General features: G+C 39.6%; 1 protein-coding gene across 4 annotated transcripts in view; it reads right to left on the bottom strand.

Moving 5' to 3' along the window:
• The window catches only part of pcdh10b (protocadherin 10b), an 875,015-nt gene extending 853,476 nt beyond the window's left edge, over positions 1-21,539 (bottom strand). For 3 of the 4 annotated variants that reach the window (XR_012050988.1, XM_061979600.2, XM_061979599.2), the window contains exons 1-3: positions 18,771-21,539; positions 12,548-12,606; positions 11,742-11,848 (exon numbers count right to left, since the gene is read on the bottom strand). Coding sequence is in view for 3 of the 4 variants with exons in the window: in XM_061979600.2 (XP_061835584.2) it covers positions 11,742-11,848; positions 12,548-12,606; positions 18,771-21,284 (2,680 nt within the window). In the remaining variant the exon portion in view is untranslated. Of the gene's footprint in view, positions 1-11,741; positions 11,849-12,547; positions 12,607-18,770 lie in introns of those variants that run through there. The other variant, XM_061979601.2, reaches the window with a different exon arrangement.
• Between the last annotated feature and the right edge of the window lie 353 nt (positions 21,540-21,892).

The raw sequence follows: 21,892 nt of genomic DNA, 5'->3' as shown, positions 1-21,892 counted from the left end.
TGGTTCAAAGAGTAGGAAAAAGTAGCAGCTTATAGTCTAGAATTTATGGTATATCTGTTGTTTGTATTTACTGTCTTTTTAAAAGTAGTGGGTGAAAAAATTGACGTTTTAAAATTTGCATTTTTAAATACTTCAGTATTATGTAATATAATATATGCCAACACTTTAATATTACTAGAACATGAAGATACATTTGCATACTGCCATATTGTGGCACAGTCCATAACTGTAACATGACGGCTGTCCTCTGGAAAACTCGCTGTGCTCACAAAGTCTTTGTTTTGCGAAAGTGGAATTGCTGCCTGCTTAGCAAGGCTATCAATTATCCTCATCAAACAAAGAATATAATCTGTTTAAAGTCACTAAGCTGATTTCTCTGCAACAAAGTAACTCAATGCTCTTCCCCACATTCCCCTAAATGCTTAACTAAATATGATTTGCTTTTAATAAAGTATGTGTAAAAGCTTTTAAAATGCATCACCTCGCAAATCCTTCAGTAAGTACACGTGGTTGCTTTTGTAATGCTATGGTAACTGCTATAAGACATTTGTATCAAATTACACATGCTATTCATCCAAGTGATCACAACAAAACCAAAACTACCTTTTTACAATATTAAATATACGTAGGACTGCATTGTATGAAAAGTTGTAACACAAAACTTTTCAACACGACTTGAAATAGAAGGACCAGCTACTTTTTAGAGGTTAATACTGAAAGATGAAATAGATTTTGTAAACAGCATTGTCAGAGCAAGTGAACAGATGATTGTTTCTCCAAGTGTTTGATCACAGGGTTTGCAACAGACTAACAAATGGAGTGTGTGTGTTTATTCACGTTATTGTTGTGACGAGCGTGTAAGAGTCTTTTGTTCAACAGAAGTGCTGACGTTCAAGATGCTCCAACACTCGAGGAAACAGCAGCATCTGCTTTCTTACATTAAACATAAATGTTACAGCTTTAAAAGTCACTGAATTCAAACAACCTCTTAAACCCTGCACTTGACAGGCCTGTGAGGAGAACACATTTTCAAAACTAATCATATATCTGTGTCTACATGTTGACGTTGGTATGAAAGTAAATACTTTGATATTAGTGTAGATATGAAAAAGTACATACTGGTCTACTTACTAGTGCATAAGAGCTATATTTTTAGTGGTGGAAGAATGATGGTTGTATAAGTGTTAGCTTTCAAACGCTGCCATTATAATTTTGTTTCATCAAATTATTTATGACATATTCATGACTCTGACTGCTTGATTCTCTTACACGTTGATGTTAGGGCTGCACAATACTGGAAAATACTGACATTACTATTTTTTTTTTTTAACCCTGCGATATATTGCAATTAGGGTTGCGCGATATCAACGATACAAGATATAACTAATATAAATTTGGCACACGATAGATAAAGCTTTTAATAATATTGTTACATCGTGATAATGCATGTTGCATGATGACATATTCTAGCTGTCTCCTGCAAATTTGAAAGAGTTCTAAAATTTCTGACTGTCTGTGAGGCCGTGAAAGGCACACCGGTCGAGTCCTGAGGCGCAAGTAAAAAAGACTGGAAGCCTGTGTCTTCAGTTCAGCTTCTCAAGTGTGCAACCCTTTGGGTGAGCTAACTATGAATAATTGCCAAAAAAGAAAAAAGAAAATGAAGAAGAGTTAAATTCACGTGGTCAGATTGGCTTTCCTGTAGAATAAAAAATTAAAAAGATGAAAACTTTCAAAAGTTTATAAGCTGTGCAGGGCAGCTGTGGCTACTAATGTAGCTTACCATCACCAAGGTGTGAATGTTGGGTTCTCACTTCTCAGTGCACGCTTTGAGTGTCTAGTGTATCGAAAAATACTATATAAATCTAATCCACTATTATTCTTAAATATCACAGAAAAACAGTACAAAACATCTTCAACAAAGCATGATCGTATTGAAAGACATTTTTATTTTGTTAAAGTAGTTCAACCATATGTAAAGTGTAGCACTTTTATTTTGAAGCCAGAAAAGATGTGTGATTGGTTCGAGAAGGTGTCTTGACATGTTTTGATGTTGGATCGACTGTTTGCAATAAAAAAAACTTCCCCTTTCGACTTCCTGCCGACCGTCTTTCATTTCTGTTGAGCTTTTATGCAATCTTACGAAAGCAGTCACAGTACCGTATTTTTCGGAGTATAAGTCGCTCCGGAGTATAAGTCGCACCGCCCGAAAATGCATAATAAAGAAGGAAAAAAACATATATAAGTTGCACTGGAGTATAAGCCGCATTTTTGGGGGAAATTGATTTGATAAAACCCAACACCAAGAATAGACATTTGAAAGGCAATTTAAAATAAAGAATAGTGAACAACAGGCTGAATAAGTGTACATTATATGATGCATAAAAAAACAACTGAGAATGTGCCTGGTATGTTAACAGAACATATTATGGTAAGAGTCATTCAAATAACTATAACATATAGAACATGCTATACGTTTACCAAACAATCTGTCACTCTTAATCGCTAAATCCCATGAAATCTTACACGTCTAGTCTCTTACGTGAATGAGCTAAATAATATTATTTTATATTTTACGGTAATGTGTTAATAATTTCACACATAAGTCGCTCCTGAGTATAAGTCGCACCCCTGGCCAAACTATGAAAAAAACTGCGACTTATAGTCCAAAAAATACGGTAACAATCTGCATTTTATGTTATCACTGCACCTTAACTGTAATCTAAACACAGAAGTGAAGCACCACCCACCTCTTAACGACGCTCACAGCAGGCATTTGGTGCAATGATGTTGTCTCTGTGAGAAATAGTTCTTTCTTGTCGGTAGAACACCTTGGCATGGCTTTGAACCTGATATTTCCATATTTTCTTTGTTCATTTCTGCTCGCTTGTGGCTCATCAGTAACAAGTGAACTGCAGCCAAGTTTCCCCGAGGCCCGAGGGTCAAAAAGGATGCGTGTGCGTTAATTGCCCGTTAAAAAATGTGTGCTGTTATTTAAATGTATAGTTATTATCGTGTTAACCTTGACAGCCCTAATATATACACACATATATATATATATATATATATATATATATATATATATATATATGTATATATATATTTACACACACATATACAGTATATATATATATATATATATACATATGTATATATATATATATGTATACACATATACTGCATACATATTTATAAAGTTAAAGTTAAAGTACCAGTGATAGTCACACACACACTAGGTGTATATATATATTCACCCTAAAAAGGAGCAAATTGCCATCCTTTGCTTTATAACGATGTGTCCTCTAAAGCTGCAACAAGCACATTAACTTAGCGGATAAAGGCACTGTTTTCCACCTATTTGATTCACTTGGCATGGTTGCGGTGCGAATGCAGCCTCATTAAAAGGCTTGTCACATGCAGTGAAGTCGTCGACAGCAGCGAGTGGCGGAGCTCACACAGTGAGCAGCCTCCTCATTACCTTTGCCACATATTTACAAACACGCAACAGTAAAATCAACATGGCTTCAGCTCTATGCTCCTCATTTGGATCAGATGCATGCAGCATGTTTTGAACATTTACCTTCAAGTTGCACGAAGAACAGAAGTGACAGGACTGTCCAACACCAAACCAATTTGATAAAAACAAAAGATAATTCAAAGCACTTAAATGTGTAAAAGGGAAAATCAGTCAGAAAGCAGCACGACATGAATAATTTCATAACATAAAACAATTAGCAGTGTTTGAAAGCTTGCATTTATACAATTATAATTTACTACTAAAAGTGACTGCACAAACATAATTATTTACTTTTATTCACAAGTAAATATATGTATTTTTTCAAATCTACACTAAAATCAAATGATTTACTTTTATACTTTTCACCATGTCCACCTTGCAGGGTTTCCCCTTAATGTAATTGTATGTGGCGCGCCACCCCGGCATTTTCATTACCGCCACACCTTGAAAATAAGTTTGTTTTGTTTTTTACTTGAACAAAAATTAAGGTAATATAATGTATTGTAACGTCCAGAAAAAAAATCAAACACAGTCCAATGCTATTTTTAACTTGTATTAGCAATCTTATGATAACAAACCGCACAATTCCAACAGGTTTTACCTCCTGTGCAAAGACTTTCGTCTCTGTGCTTCCCCGGACACACATCAACACTTCCTCATTCTCCGCCAATCACCTTTCAGGCACGGATGGTGTGTTTGCAAACATGGGAAAAACTGACATCAAATCCAAACCACACAAACATAAAACATTAACACCAGCTGATCGTTACAGTATGATTTGATATCTAGCCTATTAACTTTGATTACCAAAAAACGCAATGTCGCAACCGGATGTAAACATAAACGCACGCATTTGTCTGGAGCGTTGTCAGCATGTTTGCAATGTGTACGTAATGGTAATATATCGCAGATTTACCCGCGCCCAGCTCTCTACAAAATGTGCAAATATTAAGAGGACAGTAGCGGCTTTTAAGAAGAGAACGTCCAACTGGAGCAGCAGCACAAAGCAAGTGTATTGTCATGCACGCTGCAGCTCACCTCTTTCGTCAGGGACAGAAGTAGAATCTCTAAACATGACCATGTTTTATAATAACACCAAAAGATAATGCTAGCTTTGTTGCTAGTTGTTTTTAATTTAAAAAAACTAATTTAACTTACCAGACAAATCTCAACAAAGTACATTGTACAATAAGCAGCAACAACTGAAAATATGGCAACGATAAAAAATAAATGTTAATGCTAATGAATAATAACAGATTTGTTTTTAAATGTGTATATATATATATATATATATATATATATATATATATATATATATATATATATATATATACATATACATGTTTTAGCCCTTTTAAAGAAACAAATATCTTCATTGCAAATTTTGCAAATTACTCGATGACGTAATGGTGACCACGCCCAGAACCAAGCCCCTGAACACGCTCCCACCGCCACAGGTATCTTGTTTTTTTTAGTCAAATATATCCCAAGGATATTATCTATATAATATGTGTTAATGGGGGTTTATAATAAGTATCACAATAATAAATTGTAATAAAAGGAAAATCATTAGTGGTACTTCAGGAAAAAAAGTGCCTCAGCTTCCAAGTTTTTCATGATAAGTACTGTCTCTTGGATAATTGTAATGCTTTAAGTGAGTGGAAACATTTGGGTTACGAACCTCCCCACCACAAGTTGGCGTAGCAAATGTCACAGTGAACCCAATAAGATCCGAGCAAAACATCCGGTCTCACTTAAAGCGAGAAATCGACATAACTTAGTTTTCCCAAGTGCTGAGAAGAAAAAGGGGATGATACTCGTTGAATTAAAGGAAGAAATCATCAAAAACATGACAGAGCGTGTAGATAAATAACTTAAAGCAGTTGGATCGTAGCACTACTATTTTACAGCATACTCAAGCCGAATAAGTCGATAACGCCAGCCAAAGACGTTAAAATAATATCTTAACGACAGACATTTATCCGTGAAAATGTTGAGAAGCTGCTGATGGTGTGTTTGACAGAGAAGCAGTTAGAAGGAGATATGCTGTAGATCCACTCTCAGGGGTGAATATTGTCCATTATTATTTGATTACTCTTTGAAACTACTTTACTTGTTTGTACTACAGTCTATTGAATTGTTGTTTATTTGTCATCTAAAAGTTAGTTTTTTTAATTTTTCAAATGCATGTTAGATGCTAAAATTGTAATGTTTTGGGGGCAAAGCACAGATGAAATTGATTTTAATTCATTTAAATGGCCAAAGCTGATTTGCAATGTGTATATAACCATTAGACCATTAGGTTGTTCCCTTGCAGCCAATCTAGATAATCATTGGATAAATGCTCAGTTTATCCACGGGGATCGTCTCTTGAAGTAATTGAGAAGTGGGCTCGGCCTCGGCTGGCCTGGATGATGGGTTTCCGCATCATGATTATATGATCGGTCTGAGGCTGAATCCTTTTTGAGTGATAGCAAAATGAGTACACCAGCAATCTTGAAATATAAACCTATGGCAGAGCATTTTTCAACATTCATTCAATTTTACGAACTTGTAAGTAGGGCTGGGCGATTTATCGATATACTCGATATATCGCGGGTTTGTCTCTGTGCGATAAAGAAAATTACTATATCGTGATATTCGAGTTTAGGTTCTCACGCAGTTGCTTTTAGCTGCAGGCATCACACTACAGGCTCCTCTCACTCTTTCTAGTCTCTCCTTCTCACAGAGACTTAAACAAGCGCACCTTCTCACATACGTCACATACGTATACGCCCTCGTTGAGCAGAGAGGTAGCAGCATGGCTAAAGTTAGCTGTGGTGCGAGTGGTAATACGAGAGAAAGAAGGTGCGAATCTGGTAACAAATGCAGGAAGAATTAATTACCAAGAAAAACAGCACGGGGTCCATCGTCTGGCGGTGGTTTGGCTTCAAGTGGGAATATGTCGAACAGACAATCGTAATATGTCAAGTGTGGGGCGAAAGCGTTTCTACAAAAAGTAGCATTACTGCTAATATGTAGCATCATTTGAAAAGTCACCCGCTAGAGAATGAAGAGTGCTTACTCCGCATGTCAACATCTCCGTTCGGTGCCACACCAACAAAATGCCGAGCAACCATTTCCACATCAACACCGTATGAAAAAAAATAGTCCACGACATAAGGAGATAACGTCCGCCGGAACCTACCACATAGCGAAGGACATACACAATTTGATTTCCTATTATTCAGCTCATTTTTATTTGACACTTATTGAAATATCTTGTGTGACATCATGCACAGAAGTGCACTTTATTTGTTTTAAACTATTGTAGTGGCGTTCTGTACAAAAAGTGCACTTTAATTTAGTGTTGTTTTGATTTGTCATCTTAGTGACATCATGCAGAAAAGTGCACTAATAGCTTGTTTTAAAATGTCTCTGACAATCTTGCACTTTCTATTTTGGAAATGACATGCATGTTTGTGCCACTGCTTAATAACTGTTTAATAAATACAGTTTTGGTAAATTGACTTAGTTATGATTTCTCTCTCTGCATGAAAGTTTAAAATGAGCATATATTAATGCAGTATGAACAAGAATGTTTTAATGTAGACACATAGAATCATCATACTGGTTTGATTATATGCATCAAGTGTTCATTCAAGGCTAAGGCAAAATATCACGATATATATCGTGTATCGCGATATGGTCTAAAAATATTGAGATATTAAAAAAAGGCCATATCGCCCAGCCCTACTTGTAAGTGATATTTTCTTTGTAAAATCTAGCATCGTTATATCTTTTATCTCTTATTGGAGACTGTATTCGTATTTAGAAAGTAACTGAAAATGAGCTTCCCCTACTCGAAAGACCAGCAGCCACCACTGTAAATATAGCCATTGTACAATAATAGCAACTGAAAAATAAAGCAAAACAATAGTACGATAAAACATATAGTATCTTAAAGGGGAACCGACTTTTTTGGGAATTTTGTCCATCGCTCACAATCTTTATAACTAACATACAAATCGGCTTGTTTTTGGTGGTTAAAGGGGAACATTATCACCAGACCTATGTAAGCGTCAATATATACCTTGATGTTGCAGAAAAAATACCATATATTTTTTTAACCGATTTCCGAACTCTAAATGGGTGAATTTTGGCGAATTAAACGCCTTTCTATTATTCGCTCGTGACGTCACATCGGGATGCAATCCGCCATTTTCTCAAACACATTACAAACACCGAGTCAAATCAGCTCTGTTATTTTCCGTTTTTTCGACTGTTTTCTGTACCTTGGAGACATCATGCCTCGTCGGTGTGTTGTCGGAGGGTGTAACAACACGAACAGGGACGGATTCAAGTTGCACCAGTGGCCCAAAGATGCAAAAGTGGCAAGAAATTGGACGTTTGTTCCGCACACTTTACCGACGAAAGCTATGCTACGACAGAGATGGCAAGAATATGTGGATATCCTGCAACACTCAAAGCAGATGCATTTCCAACGATAAAGTCAAAGAAATCTGCCGCCAGACCCCCAGGAAAAGAGAGCGGATGAGGGTATGTCTACAGAATATATTAATTGATGAAAACTGGGCTGTCTGCACTCTCAAAGTGCATGTTGTTGCCAAATGTATTTCATATGCTGTAAACCTAGTTCATAGTTGTTAGTTTCCTTTAATGCCAAACAAACACATACCAATCGTTGGTTGAAGGCGATCGCCGAATTCGTCCTCGCTTTCTCCCGTGTCGCTGGCTGTCATGCGTTTTCGTCGGTTTCGCTTGCATACGGTTCAAACCGATATGGCTCAATAGCTTCAGTTTCTTCTTCAATTTCGTTTTCGCTACCTGCCTCCACACTACAACCATCCGTTTCAATACATGCGTAATCTGTTGAATCGCTTAAGCCGCTGAAATCCGAGTCTGAATCCGAGCTAATGTCGCTATAAACTTGCTGTTCTATCCGCCATGTTTGTTTGTATCGGCATCACTATGTGACGTCACAGGAAAATGACGGGTGTATATAACGATGGTTAAAATCAGGCACTTTGAAGGTTTTTTTAGGGATATTGCGTGATGGGTAAAATTTTGAAAAAAACTTTGAAAAATAAAATAAGCCACTGGGAACTGATTTTTAATGGTTTTGACCCTTCTGAAATTGTGATAATGTTCCCCTTTAAAAATGCAGCTAATGGGAGCCATCAATTCTACCACTAAATCACTTTAAAAATGCATTCAACAACCGTGAACAATACATCATTTGCGTTCCGCAACCTGTATAATAACCAAGCTGTAGCGACATTGTTATTGTAGGAGCGAACGCTGAGGAAATATTTTTCTAGCACCTGTGCATGCTACGGTATTAGCCATAAAAGCTAACTACGGCAAGAGATAAGCTAGCTTCAACGTCACCACGAAACGTGTTTGAGTTTGGTAATGCACAACACACTGTAATACGACACCAATCTGTACTGACTGAAAAACATGAACAATCATATTACAATATCTGTAAAATATTAGCCCATATTTCATGTTTTGTTTGTACACAGCTGAGCTAGCCGGACAGCGTATGTACTGTAGTTGTACTAACAAGCATGACGTGCCGCGTGTATCATGATCGATATTAAAGTGACTCACTCAATGGACAGTTGTCTCTTTGGTCCAGCTGGCCGGGCACGTTTCCTGTTGATTTTGGGTAAGTAATCTATTTATGTTGAAATAGCTTAGCTTCAAATTCCACATTTTCAGCTTTGATTCACTTTCATCTCACTTTCTCGGCTTCCGTCTGCTCCAACGTTTCACACTTTTCTTCGTGCTCGCTTCTAAAAGCAGTAGTTCATCACACAAGCGTTTTGTATCCGGAAGTAGGAACACACTGGAAGTCGGACGTGCGCTGCTATGGAAACGGAAATAAATGCCAAAGAACTTGTTCCGGCAATGATTAGAATGACCAAAATACGGTAAATATTGAAAATATTACATATTGTTATGAACGTGTCTGTTACTACCGTATTTTCCGCACTATTAGCCGCACCTAAAAACCACAAATTTACTCAAAAGCTGACAGTGCGGCTTATAACCCGGTGCGCCATATATATGGATTAATATAAATATTTATTTTCATAAAGTTTCGGTCTCGCAACTACGGTAAACAGCCGCCATCTTTTTTCCCCGTAGAAGAGGAAGCGCTTCTTCTTCTATGGTAAGCAACCGCCAAGGTAAGCACCCGCCCCCATAGAAGAGGAAGCGCTTCTTCTTCTACTGTAAGCAACCACACGCCTCCATAGAAGAAGAAGCCCCCGGATATTGCGTTTCATTTCATTTGTGTGTTTACATCTGTAAAGACCACAAAATGGCTCCTACTAAGCGACACGCGTATAACGCAGAATTTAAACTTAAGGCAATATTTAACCAAAGAACTCCAACCGCTCGATATTGGTGTCAACAGGGCATTTAAAGCGAACGGCGTGGGAACAATGGATGACCGAAGGCGAACACACCTTCACTAAGACAGGGAGACAGCGCCGGACGACATACGCCAACATCTGCCAGTGGATCGTAAATGCCTGGGCGGATATTTCGGTCACAACTGTGGTCCGTGCTTTCCGGAAGGCAGGATTCACAGAACTGCGACGAGACGGAGCCGGCCATTTTGGATCCCGTATTCGCCCAACTTTTTAATTCGGACACCGAAGGAGAAGAATTCGAGGGATTTATGAATGAAGAATAACTTCAGAAAGTGAGCGTTATGTTTATTGTGTGTGTTGTGACATTAACGTTCGAGCAACATTAAGTTATTGATGCTTATTGATTGCACATTTGCACATTACCGTACATTTTGGGAGTGAACAGAGTTGTTAGAACGCTGGTTTTTAATATATTATTAAAGTTTGACTGACCTATCTGACTGTTTTTTTGACATTCCCTTTAGCGCAGTTAGATGCGGCTTATAACACGGGGCGGCTTATAGGTGGACAAAGTTTTGAAATATGCCGTTCATTGAAGGCGCGGCTTATAACCCAGGGCGGCTTATGGTGCGGAAAATACGGTACATTATATAGACTTGCAGTGTGTATACACTACGTTACTGGAGGGTTTTGAAGTTGTTTTAGAGGGCTTTAAATGCTACAACTGTGACTCCCATTAGCCACATCTTCCAAGTGTTTTTTTTACATACTTAACCCCCCCCCCCCAAAAAAAGACATGTTCTTGTCTGTTCTTGTTCTTGTCTCTCATGATGATTGTGAACGCTAAGCAAAATTCCCAAAACAGTGCAGTTCCCCTTTAATGTTAATTAATAATACCATAGATTTGTTTTTAAATGTATGCACATTTTCTTTAACCTTTATTAAAGAAAATGTGTTGGGATACAGTACTTGAGGATGTCAATGACATCAAGGCAGCTATGGTGGACAGAGTGAAATGGAGAGAGCAATCATCTTTGGTTCGAGGGGGAGCTCGACCAAAGTAAGTAAGTTTAAGAAAATATATGCATCATCGCCGATTATGCAAATTACTGTATATGATGGAGTTATATTGACGACGCCCCCCCCCCCCCCTACAAGTCTCTATTATAATTATATAAGTAATAAAAGAGGGAACTTTAATTAAATCGTAATTTTATGTGTCAATGCGCAAATTATATTTCATTTTTTTGTACGTGTTTGTATTGCCATTTGTTTGAAAAAAAGAGCAGTACATATGAGAAGTGTTTTGAATGTAATAAATCAGTGATATACTCTGGTTAGGAAGTGCAGTTTGAGGACCACTATGCAAAGTTAACTGAACAACAACAACAACAACAAATTAGCTATGTTTCATGTCTGACAAAGCAAATAATTGTCATATCTAATCTTATATCTAGTTAAAAAGCCAATATTTCTATTTTTATAATATGACCAAAAAACCCCAAGCAAAATGACCTTTAAGACACCATTGGTTTAAATTAACAGGAAATATGACCCCCTAAGAACATAATCAATGTTCCATGCAGGAGCGAAGATGTGGTGGAAATCCACAGGGACCGTCATCATTTCCTTCATCGGCGCCTGAAGCAGCGTGGAACAATGTCGACGTTTCCAAGTCATCAACACTCGGGACAAAAGCTGTTTGTTGTGTGAATGCACCACATGATGCTGGCTTCCATTTTGTCTGATTACAAGCAGCCTCCAAGCAACACTATCAATAGAAGCCACATGCTGCCCAGCATTAACACACACATCTTTGAAGCAAACACATCGCTTCTTACCAGTAGAGATGCCTCGGTTGGTGGCATCGTGGTCACTGTCACCCTGCTCGCTGTCTCCATGGCCGCTGTCTTTGGAGCTGACCAGGTCTGCCTCCTGGAACGCCGAGCTTCAACCAAAGAGAAGTAATAGAAGAATAATTTAATTCCACAACTTCTTGGATGTCAACAACAGAGCTATCAACTAGGGATGGACATGATGGCCTAAAATCTATATCGCAATATTTATTGCAGCCTCATTTGATTAATATATATTCCTTGGTATGTAAATTATATTAGAATAATTTCAGAACGAGTTACAAAGGCTCCGAATTTAGCTTCTGACGTATGTGGTAAAATATTGCATGATTTGTGGGTGTATTATTTTCTCAAAAATATAATTAAGCTTCTGTTAACAGCCGATTACTTTCTGTTGTAACATGGTTCTTTCTATACTTCTGTTAAAACATAATCAGCACTTATTATTCTGTTGTTTGGGTACTTTACATTAGTTTTGGCCGATACTATAAAATTGGGTATCGATCCAAAACCAAGTGGTTACAGGGGTAGTATTGGTCATAATGTTGATAATGATACTTGAAATGTTCAAGCTCAATGAATGATTTAATTTTTGATCACAATTATAATCAGGCACAAATACTGGATGGATGGTGTAACGATATCTATTAAATATTTTATTTATTTCCTACTATTGGCTGTGATTTACTGAGGGCGAAAGGTTATAAAAGGTTAAGCGTAAACGTGTCAGTAAATAAAAAGGTTGATGACTGGTCATAGCTGGAATACGGGAGATAACGCTTCATGTTTACCTGTTAACTCGTCTTGGTCTGTCAACCAGGTAGCTGAGCTCTGCTCGCTGGTGTTTTGTCTGAAAAAGAGGTCAAGGTTCAGCGTGCATCATTTGATAAAAGCATCATGTTCCATGTTCGCTCTGAAATGCACCATGCAAGCAGCATATATTCAACACACTTAATGACTGCTGAGAGTTTTCAAAGAGAATATCAAAGATAAATGTCGACTTTTCCTGAAGCTTCATTCTTATCAACACAAACTTATGTTTTGTGTTGGTAAAAGGCCGAAATGCATAAAAATATTTGCTGAGATGAAAAAATATATTTATTTGTTTTAAATGGACATATGGGCAGTGATGTCCAAATTGCTGCCATTTTCAGCGACGTTTTTTAATTAGCCTTCAACATGTTCTGAAAATTAATGGTAAATTAATTCATTATTTATGAGGTATATTACATATAATATGAACAACTCTTTGCTTTGTCAGATAACAATGTTTTGTCAAATAAGGTAGCATATTCTGATGTACATTGCATTGGTTTTAGCATCCTTAAAGTACAAAATGTATCAAAGTGCCCCACCGCATACTTAAATGTTTCAGCGTGCATACCTCAATGGAAAAAAGGTGCGACACCCCAGTCTTAGAGCCAGGTGTTTCAACTAAATTATTCACGTGTTTTTCAGAAAGCTAAAGTGATATTTCTGTTATTAGGGCCTGAGCAGCGGAGCAATCCCCGCAGGGGCGATGCAGAGCACCGCAAGGGCTCTATTGAAATTGCTGTGTTTTGCTTCTATATGTTTGAACGCCTATTTGAGGGTCTTAACATGCACGAAAGGGCCCCATATTTTGCAGGTAGTGAACAATGGTGAACAATTGTATATTTTGTGGGTCCCGATAGAGAAATAAAAAAAATAGCTCTCTAGCACCACCTTTAAAATTAGAAGAAATTAGCACCTCCTATTAGTTTCAAGCATCGACTCGAAAACCGCAGGAGATGTCTATCATGACAGGACGCACATAAAAGTCTAAGGAACCCATACCTGAAATCGAAAACAACGTCGGCCATTTTGGTTTTTGTCTTCAATTTCTCAGTGAAAAAAAGGGGTTGTACTTTAACAAACTTTTCCTAGGGACTTTGACCAAATGAGTTGCAATTAGGATTACAAGTACTACACATATAGGCGATGATAAAGTGCAAACAAATTTTGCTTATGCCATAAGATGTGGGCGTGGCATGGCGCCAAACTTTGATCTGATGATTTTTGGCCATTTTTCTGTGAAAAAAAGGTGTCGTACTTTTACAAACTCCTCTTAGGGACTTTGGCCAAATGAGTCGCGGTTAAAATTACAGATACCACACAAAGAGGTGATGATAAATTGCGAAAAAATATTGCCTGCGCAGGGTTTTCCGCGACACTGCCAAGATACCTGAGGCTGTGGGGGTGTGATCAGGGGCGTGTTTACGGCCGTGGTCACAATTGAGTAATTTGCTGTGATATTTTTTCTTTAAAAAGGCTCAAAAGATTTACACATAGATCTGTTATTATCAATTATATTAACATATATATTTGTTTATTGTTTTGTCATATTTTCAATTGTTGCTGACTATTGTCCTATGTACTTTGTAGTTAGTTTGTTTAATTAAAAACAACTAGCAACAAATCTAGCATCTTTTTCAGCTATTATTACAAAATGTAGTCGTGTTTAGCAACTCTACTTCTGGTCCTCGATGTCCCTGACAAAGAGGCGAGCTGCGACGAGCATGACGTCACACTTGCTTCACGCTGTTACTCTTTTCAGACTTTCTCTCCTTAAAAGCCCCCACTGTCCTCTTAATATTTGCACATTTTGTAGATCACTGTCTACAGGTATATCTGGGATATATTAAAATTAGGTCAACATTGCAAATATGCTGACAAAACTCCAGACAATGGCGTGCGTTTTGTTTACAACCAGTTTTGCAAGCGCGGTTTTCAGTAATCAAAGTATTTTTTCGGTGGTCGAATTTTCGGTACATCACTTGTCAATAGTGCATAAATAATAGGCTATATATACCAATTCATACTGTAACGACCAGCTGGTGGCAATGTTTTATGTTTGTGTAGTTTGGATTTGATGTCAGCTTTTTTCATGTTTGCAAACACACGGTCCGTGCCTGAAAAGTGATTTGCGGAGGATGAGGAAGCACGGAGACAAAACTGTTTACACAGGAGGTAAAACCTGTTGGAATTGTGGTTTTTAATCATAAAATTGGTAATAAAAATTAAGTAGCATCATACTTTGTGTGATTTCTTCTGGGGGCTTCAATATTGTATTAATTTAATTAGTTTTCAAGTAAAAAAATTAAAATAAAAAATAAAATATATATATATATATATTTTTTTATTTTTATTTTTTTATTTATTTATTTATTTATTTTTCAAGGTGTAGTAGCAATGAAAATGCAGTGGCGGCGCACTACATTCAATTATATTAAGGGGAAACACTGCTTCATAACATGTGGGTGTGGCAAGGCGTCAACTTTTGATCTAATGGTTTGCCACAAAATACAAAATGTTAATAACTCGGTTTCACAAGTTCAGATCTTGATCCTAATTGCTACAAATGAGGATGATAGTCTGAAGTTACTTTATTTTATTCTATTTTTTAGGGCCCGAGCAATGGAGCAACCTCAGCAGGTGCAATGTAGGGCATTGCAAGGGCCCTATTGAAAAGTCCCCATATTTTGCAGGCGCGTCAGGCATGGCGAAAAATGTTATGTTTTGGCGGTCCCGAAATTTTTGGTGGTGGGTCATGGCGTCGAGAAGGACGTGACTGCAAGCGTCGTGCGTGTCGACCGACTTGCGTGAACACCGCAGTGCAAAAGGGACGAGGACAAGTTCAACGCTGCTCGCAGCTTTAATTTATTTTATAATGTCAAGGAAAGGATGTGTCATATCTTAACTCTTAATATAGTCATAAATCAAACCACACGCAATAAAGCGCTGCTGGTGGTTAGATCATTTATATGACAGGAGCACTTGGCATCTTTGCAAAAACGCTTGTCAGAGATAGTCCATGTATATCAGGAGTGTCCGAACTTTTTCCACCGAAGGTCACATTCTTATAAAAATGAAAGGGTGTGTGGACGATTTTAATATTTGTATTGTGTTACTGGCTAAAAACACTCTAATGTAACACAATGCTTTGAAAAAAAGCCTGTGTCTTAACTTTGTGTTATGGGTGACAAAAAATGTTATTGTTATTAATTACAGGTGTCCTGATATGATATTGACATTGGTCCGACATTAGCAAAAAATGATCGGGCTGCATCTTAAACGTCCAATACAAGCAGTCTGTGTGTCTCTTCTTCCTAGCTTAGCGGACAGATCACAGGTTGTCTCCATTTGAGAGTTTTTTTACTTCAAAGCACTGTAAAAGTGAACATGCAGAAATAAGGTATGTCAATATAACTTACTGGTACATGAAATGCAAAATAACTTCCTTGTGACATTTCAACACAAAATACATGAAAATACAAATGCGTTATCTCAAAGCTAATTTACATTGATTTGCCGTATACATGCTGCTAATTAGCATTAGCAATTTTATAGGGCAATTTCAACACCTCCTAATTGGAAATTAAATCTACAACTGAGATGCACTTTTCAATTAAATAGACAGTGTGTAATAAGTACAATACTTAAAGTATAAAAACTTTGTAGGACCCAACTTGGGATGTAACGATAAAAGGTAATGTTGATAACTGCAGTTAAACTCCCAACGGTGAGTATTATAGTACCATATAAAGTTGGAATTATCGAAAAACTGTGATTGATAACCACACTTGGATAAACTTATGGATTGACCAGCGTTAGCTTGCTAGCTCGCCTAACAGCAAGCATGAACACAAGAGACATTCTAGTCTTTCCCCATTAAGAAACAACATACCCCAATCTCACCCTGTGTGAACACATTACTGTCTAAACAAATAAGATGTTCACAGTGAACATGAAGGCTGTGCTTTAACGATTCATTATGTCTTCTTTTTGAATGCTCTCCTTTGAGTCAGACAAAATTTTAGTACAATAGATATTTTACCTTTGCATGTTTAAGTTGTCTTCTGCATACTTAAAGGAATTATTGTATGTTTAAACGTAAACATTTTGCTATTTTCTCTCTACATTTACAAACAGAGCCGTCAAAATGCCTTCTCTTGCCCTGAGCCGCCATGTTGTTTCTATGTTTGCTGTAATAGAATGACTGTAATGTAATTGCTTCTTACAAGTTATTACAGGTTGTTCATGATAACAAAGACGGTAATAACCTGTAGGTGAAGAACCTTACTGTAATTTATTGTATTAGTGTAAACATTTCTACAGTTCTAATAACATACCTCATTTTTGCTTTTTTGGTGTGATATTTTTGCTGCAATTTAAAAAAAATTCTAAAATGGTAAATGGGTTGAACTTGTATCGTGCTTTTCTACCTTTTTTTTTTTTTTTAAAGAACTCAAAGCGGTTTGACACTATTTCCACATTCACCCACTGATGGCGGCAATCTAAATGAGACTCCAGGCTATAAATGTTGTACTGTAAAAAAAACATAAAGTTATATATTTAAAGAAAATCAGCCAGCATTTGTGTGTTGTAGGAGAAAAACTATGTTATTATTAGATTTTGTTGTTACACTACACCTTTTTGCTCTCTCTTTTGGCATTTTTTGATATGTTTTTACTTGATTTATTATATTTTTAAGGATGTAAAGAGCCCAATAAAAATGTGCTGTAGAAAAAAGCCAAAGTCAACTAAAGTTAGATATGTCAGGGTTTCCCCTAAACTGCCAAGACACCAGGGGCGGTGGAGGCGTGGTTATGGGCGTGGTCACCATGACGTCATCGAGTAATTTGCTATGATATGATTTTCTTCCAAAAGGCTAAAAAAAGTACATATACTGTACATTTAAAACAAATCTGTTATTATTAATTAATATTAAAATATATATGTATTTTTTATCGTTTTACCATATTTTAAATTGTTTGTCCAATGTATTTTGTTGAGATTTTTCCAATTTGAACAACCTTTTTTATTAAAAACTAGCTTCAAATCTAGCATCTTCTTCTGGTGTAAAATGTAAAATGTACTCGTGTTTTGAGACTACTACTGTCCCTCAATGTCGCTGACGAAAGAAGAGAGCTGAAGCGAGCATGACGTCACACTTGCTTCGCGCTATTGCTCGAGTTGGACTTACTCTTAATATTTGCACATTTTGAAGATGGCTGTCTGTGGGCATATCTGCAATATATATAAAAATTACGTCCACATCGCAGAGATGCTGACAACGCTCCAGACAACGGCGTGCCTTTTGTTTACATCCGGTTTCGGTAGGTTTTCGGTGATCAAAGTCTTTTTTTCGGTGGTCGAGTTTTCGGAACATAATTTGTCAATAGTGCACACATAATCGGTTATATATATCAAATCGTATTGTAAAGACCAACTAATGTTAATGTTTTATGTGAGGAAGTGTTGTTGTGTGTCCGGGGAAGCACAGAGACAAAAGTGTTTGCACGGGAGGTAAAACTTGTTGGAATTTTGCCGTTTGTTATCATAAGATTAGTAATAAAAGTTAAAACTAGCGTCGGACTTTGTGTGATTCCTTCTGGAGGCTACAATATAATATATTACTATAAATTGTTTTCAAGTAAAAACAATCAATCAACCTTATTTTCAATAAAAATGTCCTGGCTGTGCGCCAGGGGAAACCCTGTATGTTCAAAGGTAAATTATATTTGAAGAAAAAAGTTTGCTTTGTTTAAAAAAGTAGGTGACAAAGTATATATTAGTATATATTATTAGTAGTATTACTGTTAGTAGTATTTACTTTTTCTCATTATATCATGCTCTTCTTTCAATCTCTGCTGTTTTATTTATGCTTTATGTTGAATTGTATTTTTAGAATATGATGCAGGCCAGACTAAAACATGCTGCGGGCTACAAATGGCCCATTAGCCACACTTTGGACACCATGACCTAGTGTAAGAACCAACATTGTGATGAGTGTACATAATATGAAACCTCTCACCAAGTGAAGTGAATAAATACTACAATGCTGCATACAATGAATAAGTGTGTGTTTGTGTAATGTACAAGTACAAGTATATGGTAAATAACTACTAATGTTCACTTCACACAAAGCGGCGTATGCAGGACGTACAGTATTATATTTAGGACTTATATAAGTGCTCAGGAGAAGTGTCTTACCTCGTTTGATAATATGCTGCCGTTGGATATAATGTCAGGCTGCTGGTCCGTGTAACCGGTCACCAAGGCCCCACACGGGTTGTGTTCGGTGCCCGTGCTCCTAGACGGACTACACGGCTTTAGGAACATGAGGTCTGTTTTGGCGGACTCAGGAGTCAGACATACCTGGTAACAATAGTTCTGGTTTGGATGGCTGGAGCCAAAGCTGCCTGACTCCTCCACGGGGACTTGGACCGTGCCCGCCCCACTGACATTCACGGCACTTTGCACCAACATGATGTCAGATTTGCTAAGCTTCTTCTTGCGTGCCCGGCCGTGCCGCGAGCAGCAGGAGCGGCAGCCCAAGCAGCAGTCACTAGTCAGGCAGGTGTAGAAGTTGAGTTTTTTGTCCTTCTGACAGCGCACAGCCAGCACGATCATGACCAGCAGGAAGATGAAGGAGACCGAGCCTAAGGCGATGATGAGGATGAGGGTCAGGTCCAGGCTGCTTTCTTTGGCCTTGGCGCCGCCTCCTCGGACGCCGCCACCTCGACCCTCCGCCACGCTGTCCACCAACACCACAAGTATGCCGGTGCTGGAGGACAACGGAGGCTGACCGTGGTCTCTGACCTCAACCAGCAGGTCGTACAGCCTGTGCGGGTCTCTCTTAGCTGACACCCGCCTTGCTGTGCGAAGTTCCCCAGTCCTCCAGTCCATCCTGAACATGCCGTTCTCGTTTCCTCTACGGATGCTGTAGGAGAGCCTGGCGTTCTCGCCATCATCGGCATCCATCGCCACGACACGCGTCACCAGGTACCCCGGCTCAGCGGAGCGGGGTAAAGGCTCCTCTGCGGTGCCGTTCTTCCCCACTGGGGCCAACACGAGGGGGGCGTTGTCGTTCTGGTCCACGATGATGACTTTGACCGTGGCGTTTGTAGACAGCTCTGGGCTGCCAGCGTCTTGGGCCTGAACCATGAACATAAACTCCTTCAGTTGTTCGTAGTCAAAAGACCTGAGCGCGTAGAGGTACCCGGTCTCCTCGTTGATGGACACATAGGTTTTGACAGACATGCCCTGGATGTCACACTCTAGTATGGAATAACTAATGAGAGCATTCTGTCCTACGTCTGGGTCCAAAGCCGTCACAGCGTGAATGTAAGCGCCTGGCACATTGTTCTCCGTAACGTACACATCATATACATTTTGCGAGAACGTGGGCGCGTTGTCGTTATCGTCTGACACTTGGACTCTGATTGACTTGCTTGTGGTCAGCGAGGGTGACCCTTTATCCCTGGCGACCACCGTCACCGAATAGGAGTCAGCCTGCTCCCTGTCCAGCAGTCCGTCGGTCACGATAGTGAAATAGTTCTTAAATGATGATTTCAACTTAAAGGGGACGTCGCCTAGGATCTCCACGCCGATCTGTCCGTTCTCTTCTGCGTCCAGGTCTGTCACACTCAGCAAAGCAATTACAGTACCGGGCGGTGCTTTTTCACTCACGGACTCAGTGACAGTGCTGAAGGTGATCTCTGGGGGGTTGTCGTTCAAGTCCGTGACGGTGACCAGGACTTTGCAGTGGGCGGGCACGGCGTTGGGTCCCATGTCCTTGGCTTGGACGAAAATCTGATAGATGCCGCTCTCCTCAAAGTCCACCTCGCCGCGCACTTCCACGCGGCCCGTGCGCGCGTCGATGCTGAACAGGTCCTTGACGCGGTTGGAGATGTGGTTGCTGAAGGAGTAGACGACGTCTCCGTTCGCACCCTCGTCCAGGTCGGTGGCGTTCAGCTGGATGACGAGCGTGCCCGCGGGCGCGTTTTCCGCTAGCTCCACGCCGTAAACGGGCTGCTGGAAGACGGGCACGTTGTCGTTTGAGTCCAAAACTTTAACGACCAGCAGCGCGGTTCCAGTGCGCGGAGGCTGGCCGCCGTCCACCGCCGTCAGCACGTACCTGTGAGCCGCCTGCTGCTCCCGGTCCAGCGGCTTCTCCAGCACCAGCTCGGCGAACTTGGTCCCGTCCGCCTGGCTGTGCACGTCCAAGCGGAAGTAGTTGTTGGTGGTCATGTCGTACGCGCGTAAAGAGTTGGAGCCCACGTCGGGATCCACGGCGCTCTCCAGCGGGAAGCGCGTGCCTGGCGTGGCGCTTTCGGAGATCTCCACCGTGATGTCCGCCTCCGGGAAGCTCGGCGGGTTGTCGTTAATGTCTGCCACCTCGATTTCCACTCGGAAAAGCTCCAAAGGGTCCTCCAGGAACACCTCCATGTTGAGCTGGCAGCTGGCGCTCTGCTTGCAGATTTGCTCTCGGTCGATCTTCTCGTTCACGAACAGGACTCCGTTCTCCAGGTTGACTTCCAAGTACGACGTCCGGGAGCTGGGCACGACCTGGAAGTGACGGGACGCCAGCTTGGTCAGGTCCAGTCCCAAGTCCTCGGCGATGTTCCCCACCAAGGTGCCGTGGTCCGCCTCCTCCGGCACGGAGTAGCGGATCTGAGCCAGGACCCCTTCCATGACGCACAAGACTATCCAGAACGCGATCATCGCAGGACGGGAAAGAAACCAAAAAAAACCCCTCCAAAAAAACACAGCTTTAAAATCCGCCTTAGGTTAAATAAATGTTCATTTCCTTCACCCCCTGCCTTCTCTGGAAGAATCACAGCCTGAAAGATGGCGGTGAATCATTAAGAATAAAAATATTAATTATAATCCAGTCCATAAAAGTCCAATTGTGTCCCACAACGACGCATGAGACATGTCTCTAAGTGTCCTCCTTGGCATTCTGCTCTCTAAACTGCACTCTCTATCCTCTCTGCATTGATCACGCACACACACTCACGCACACATGCACACACACACTCACTCACTCACACACACGCACACACTGGTATAGCTCCCCTGATTGGTCAGCTATGTTGTCCCGCCCCTTTCGTCCCCTTCCTCTCCCCGAGTACTTATATCAATATGTGGAATAACAATTTAACTATGAACTCAAACCAATTAAGTGTGTACAACTTTGTGACGTATAACACTAAGGAGTGCTGGTCATGTGACAGTCATGTGACAGTCATGTGACCATCCCAGGATATCACTTCCCCAAAATGGCAGTGTCAGGTAAGCTAATTTATTTACAAAATCTTTTTTTTTTCTTA

This window comes from Nerophis lumbriciformis, linkage group LG19, assembly GCF_033978685.3.
Source record: "Nerophis lumbriciformis linkage group LG19, RoL_Nlum_v2.1, whole genome shotgun sequence".
Lineage (NCBI taxonomy): Eukaryota > Metazoa > Chordata > Actinopteri > Syngnathiformes > Syngnathidae > Nerophis > Nerophis lumbriciformis.
This window is presented reverse-complemented; position numbering and strand designations above follow the sequence as displayed.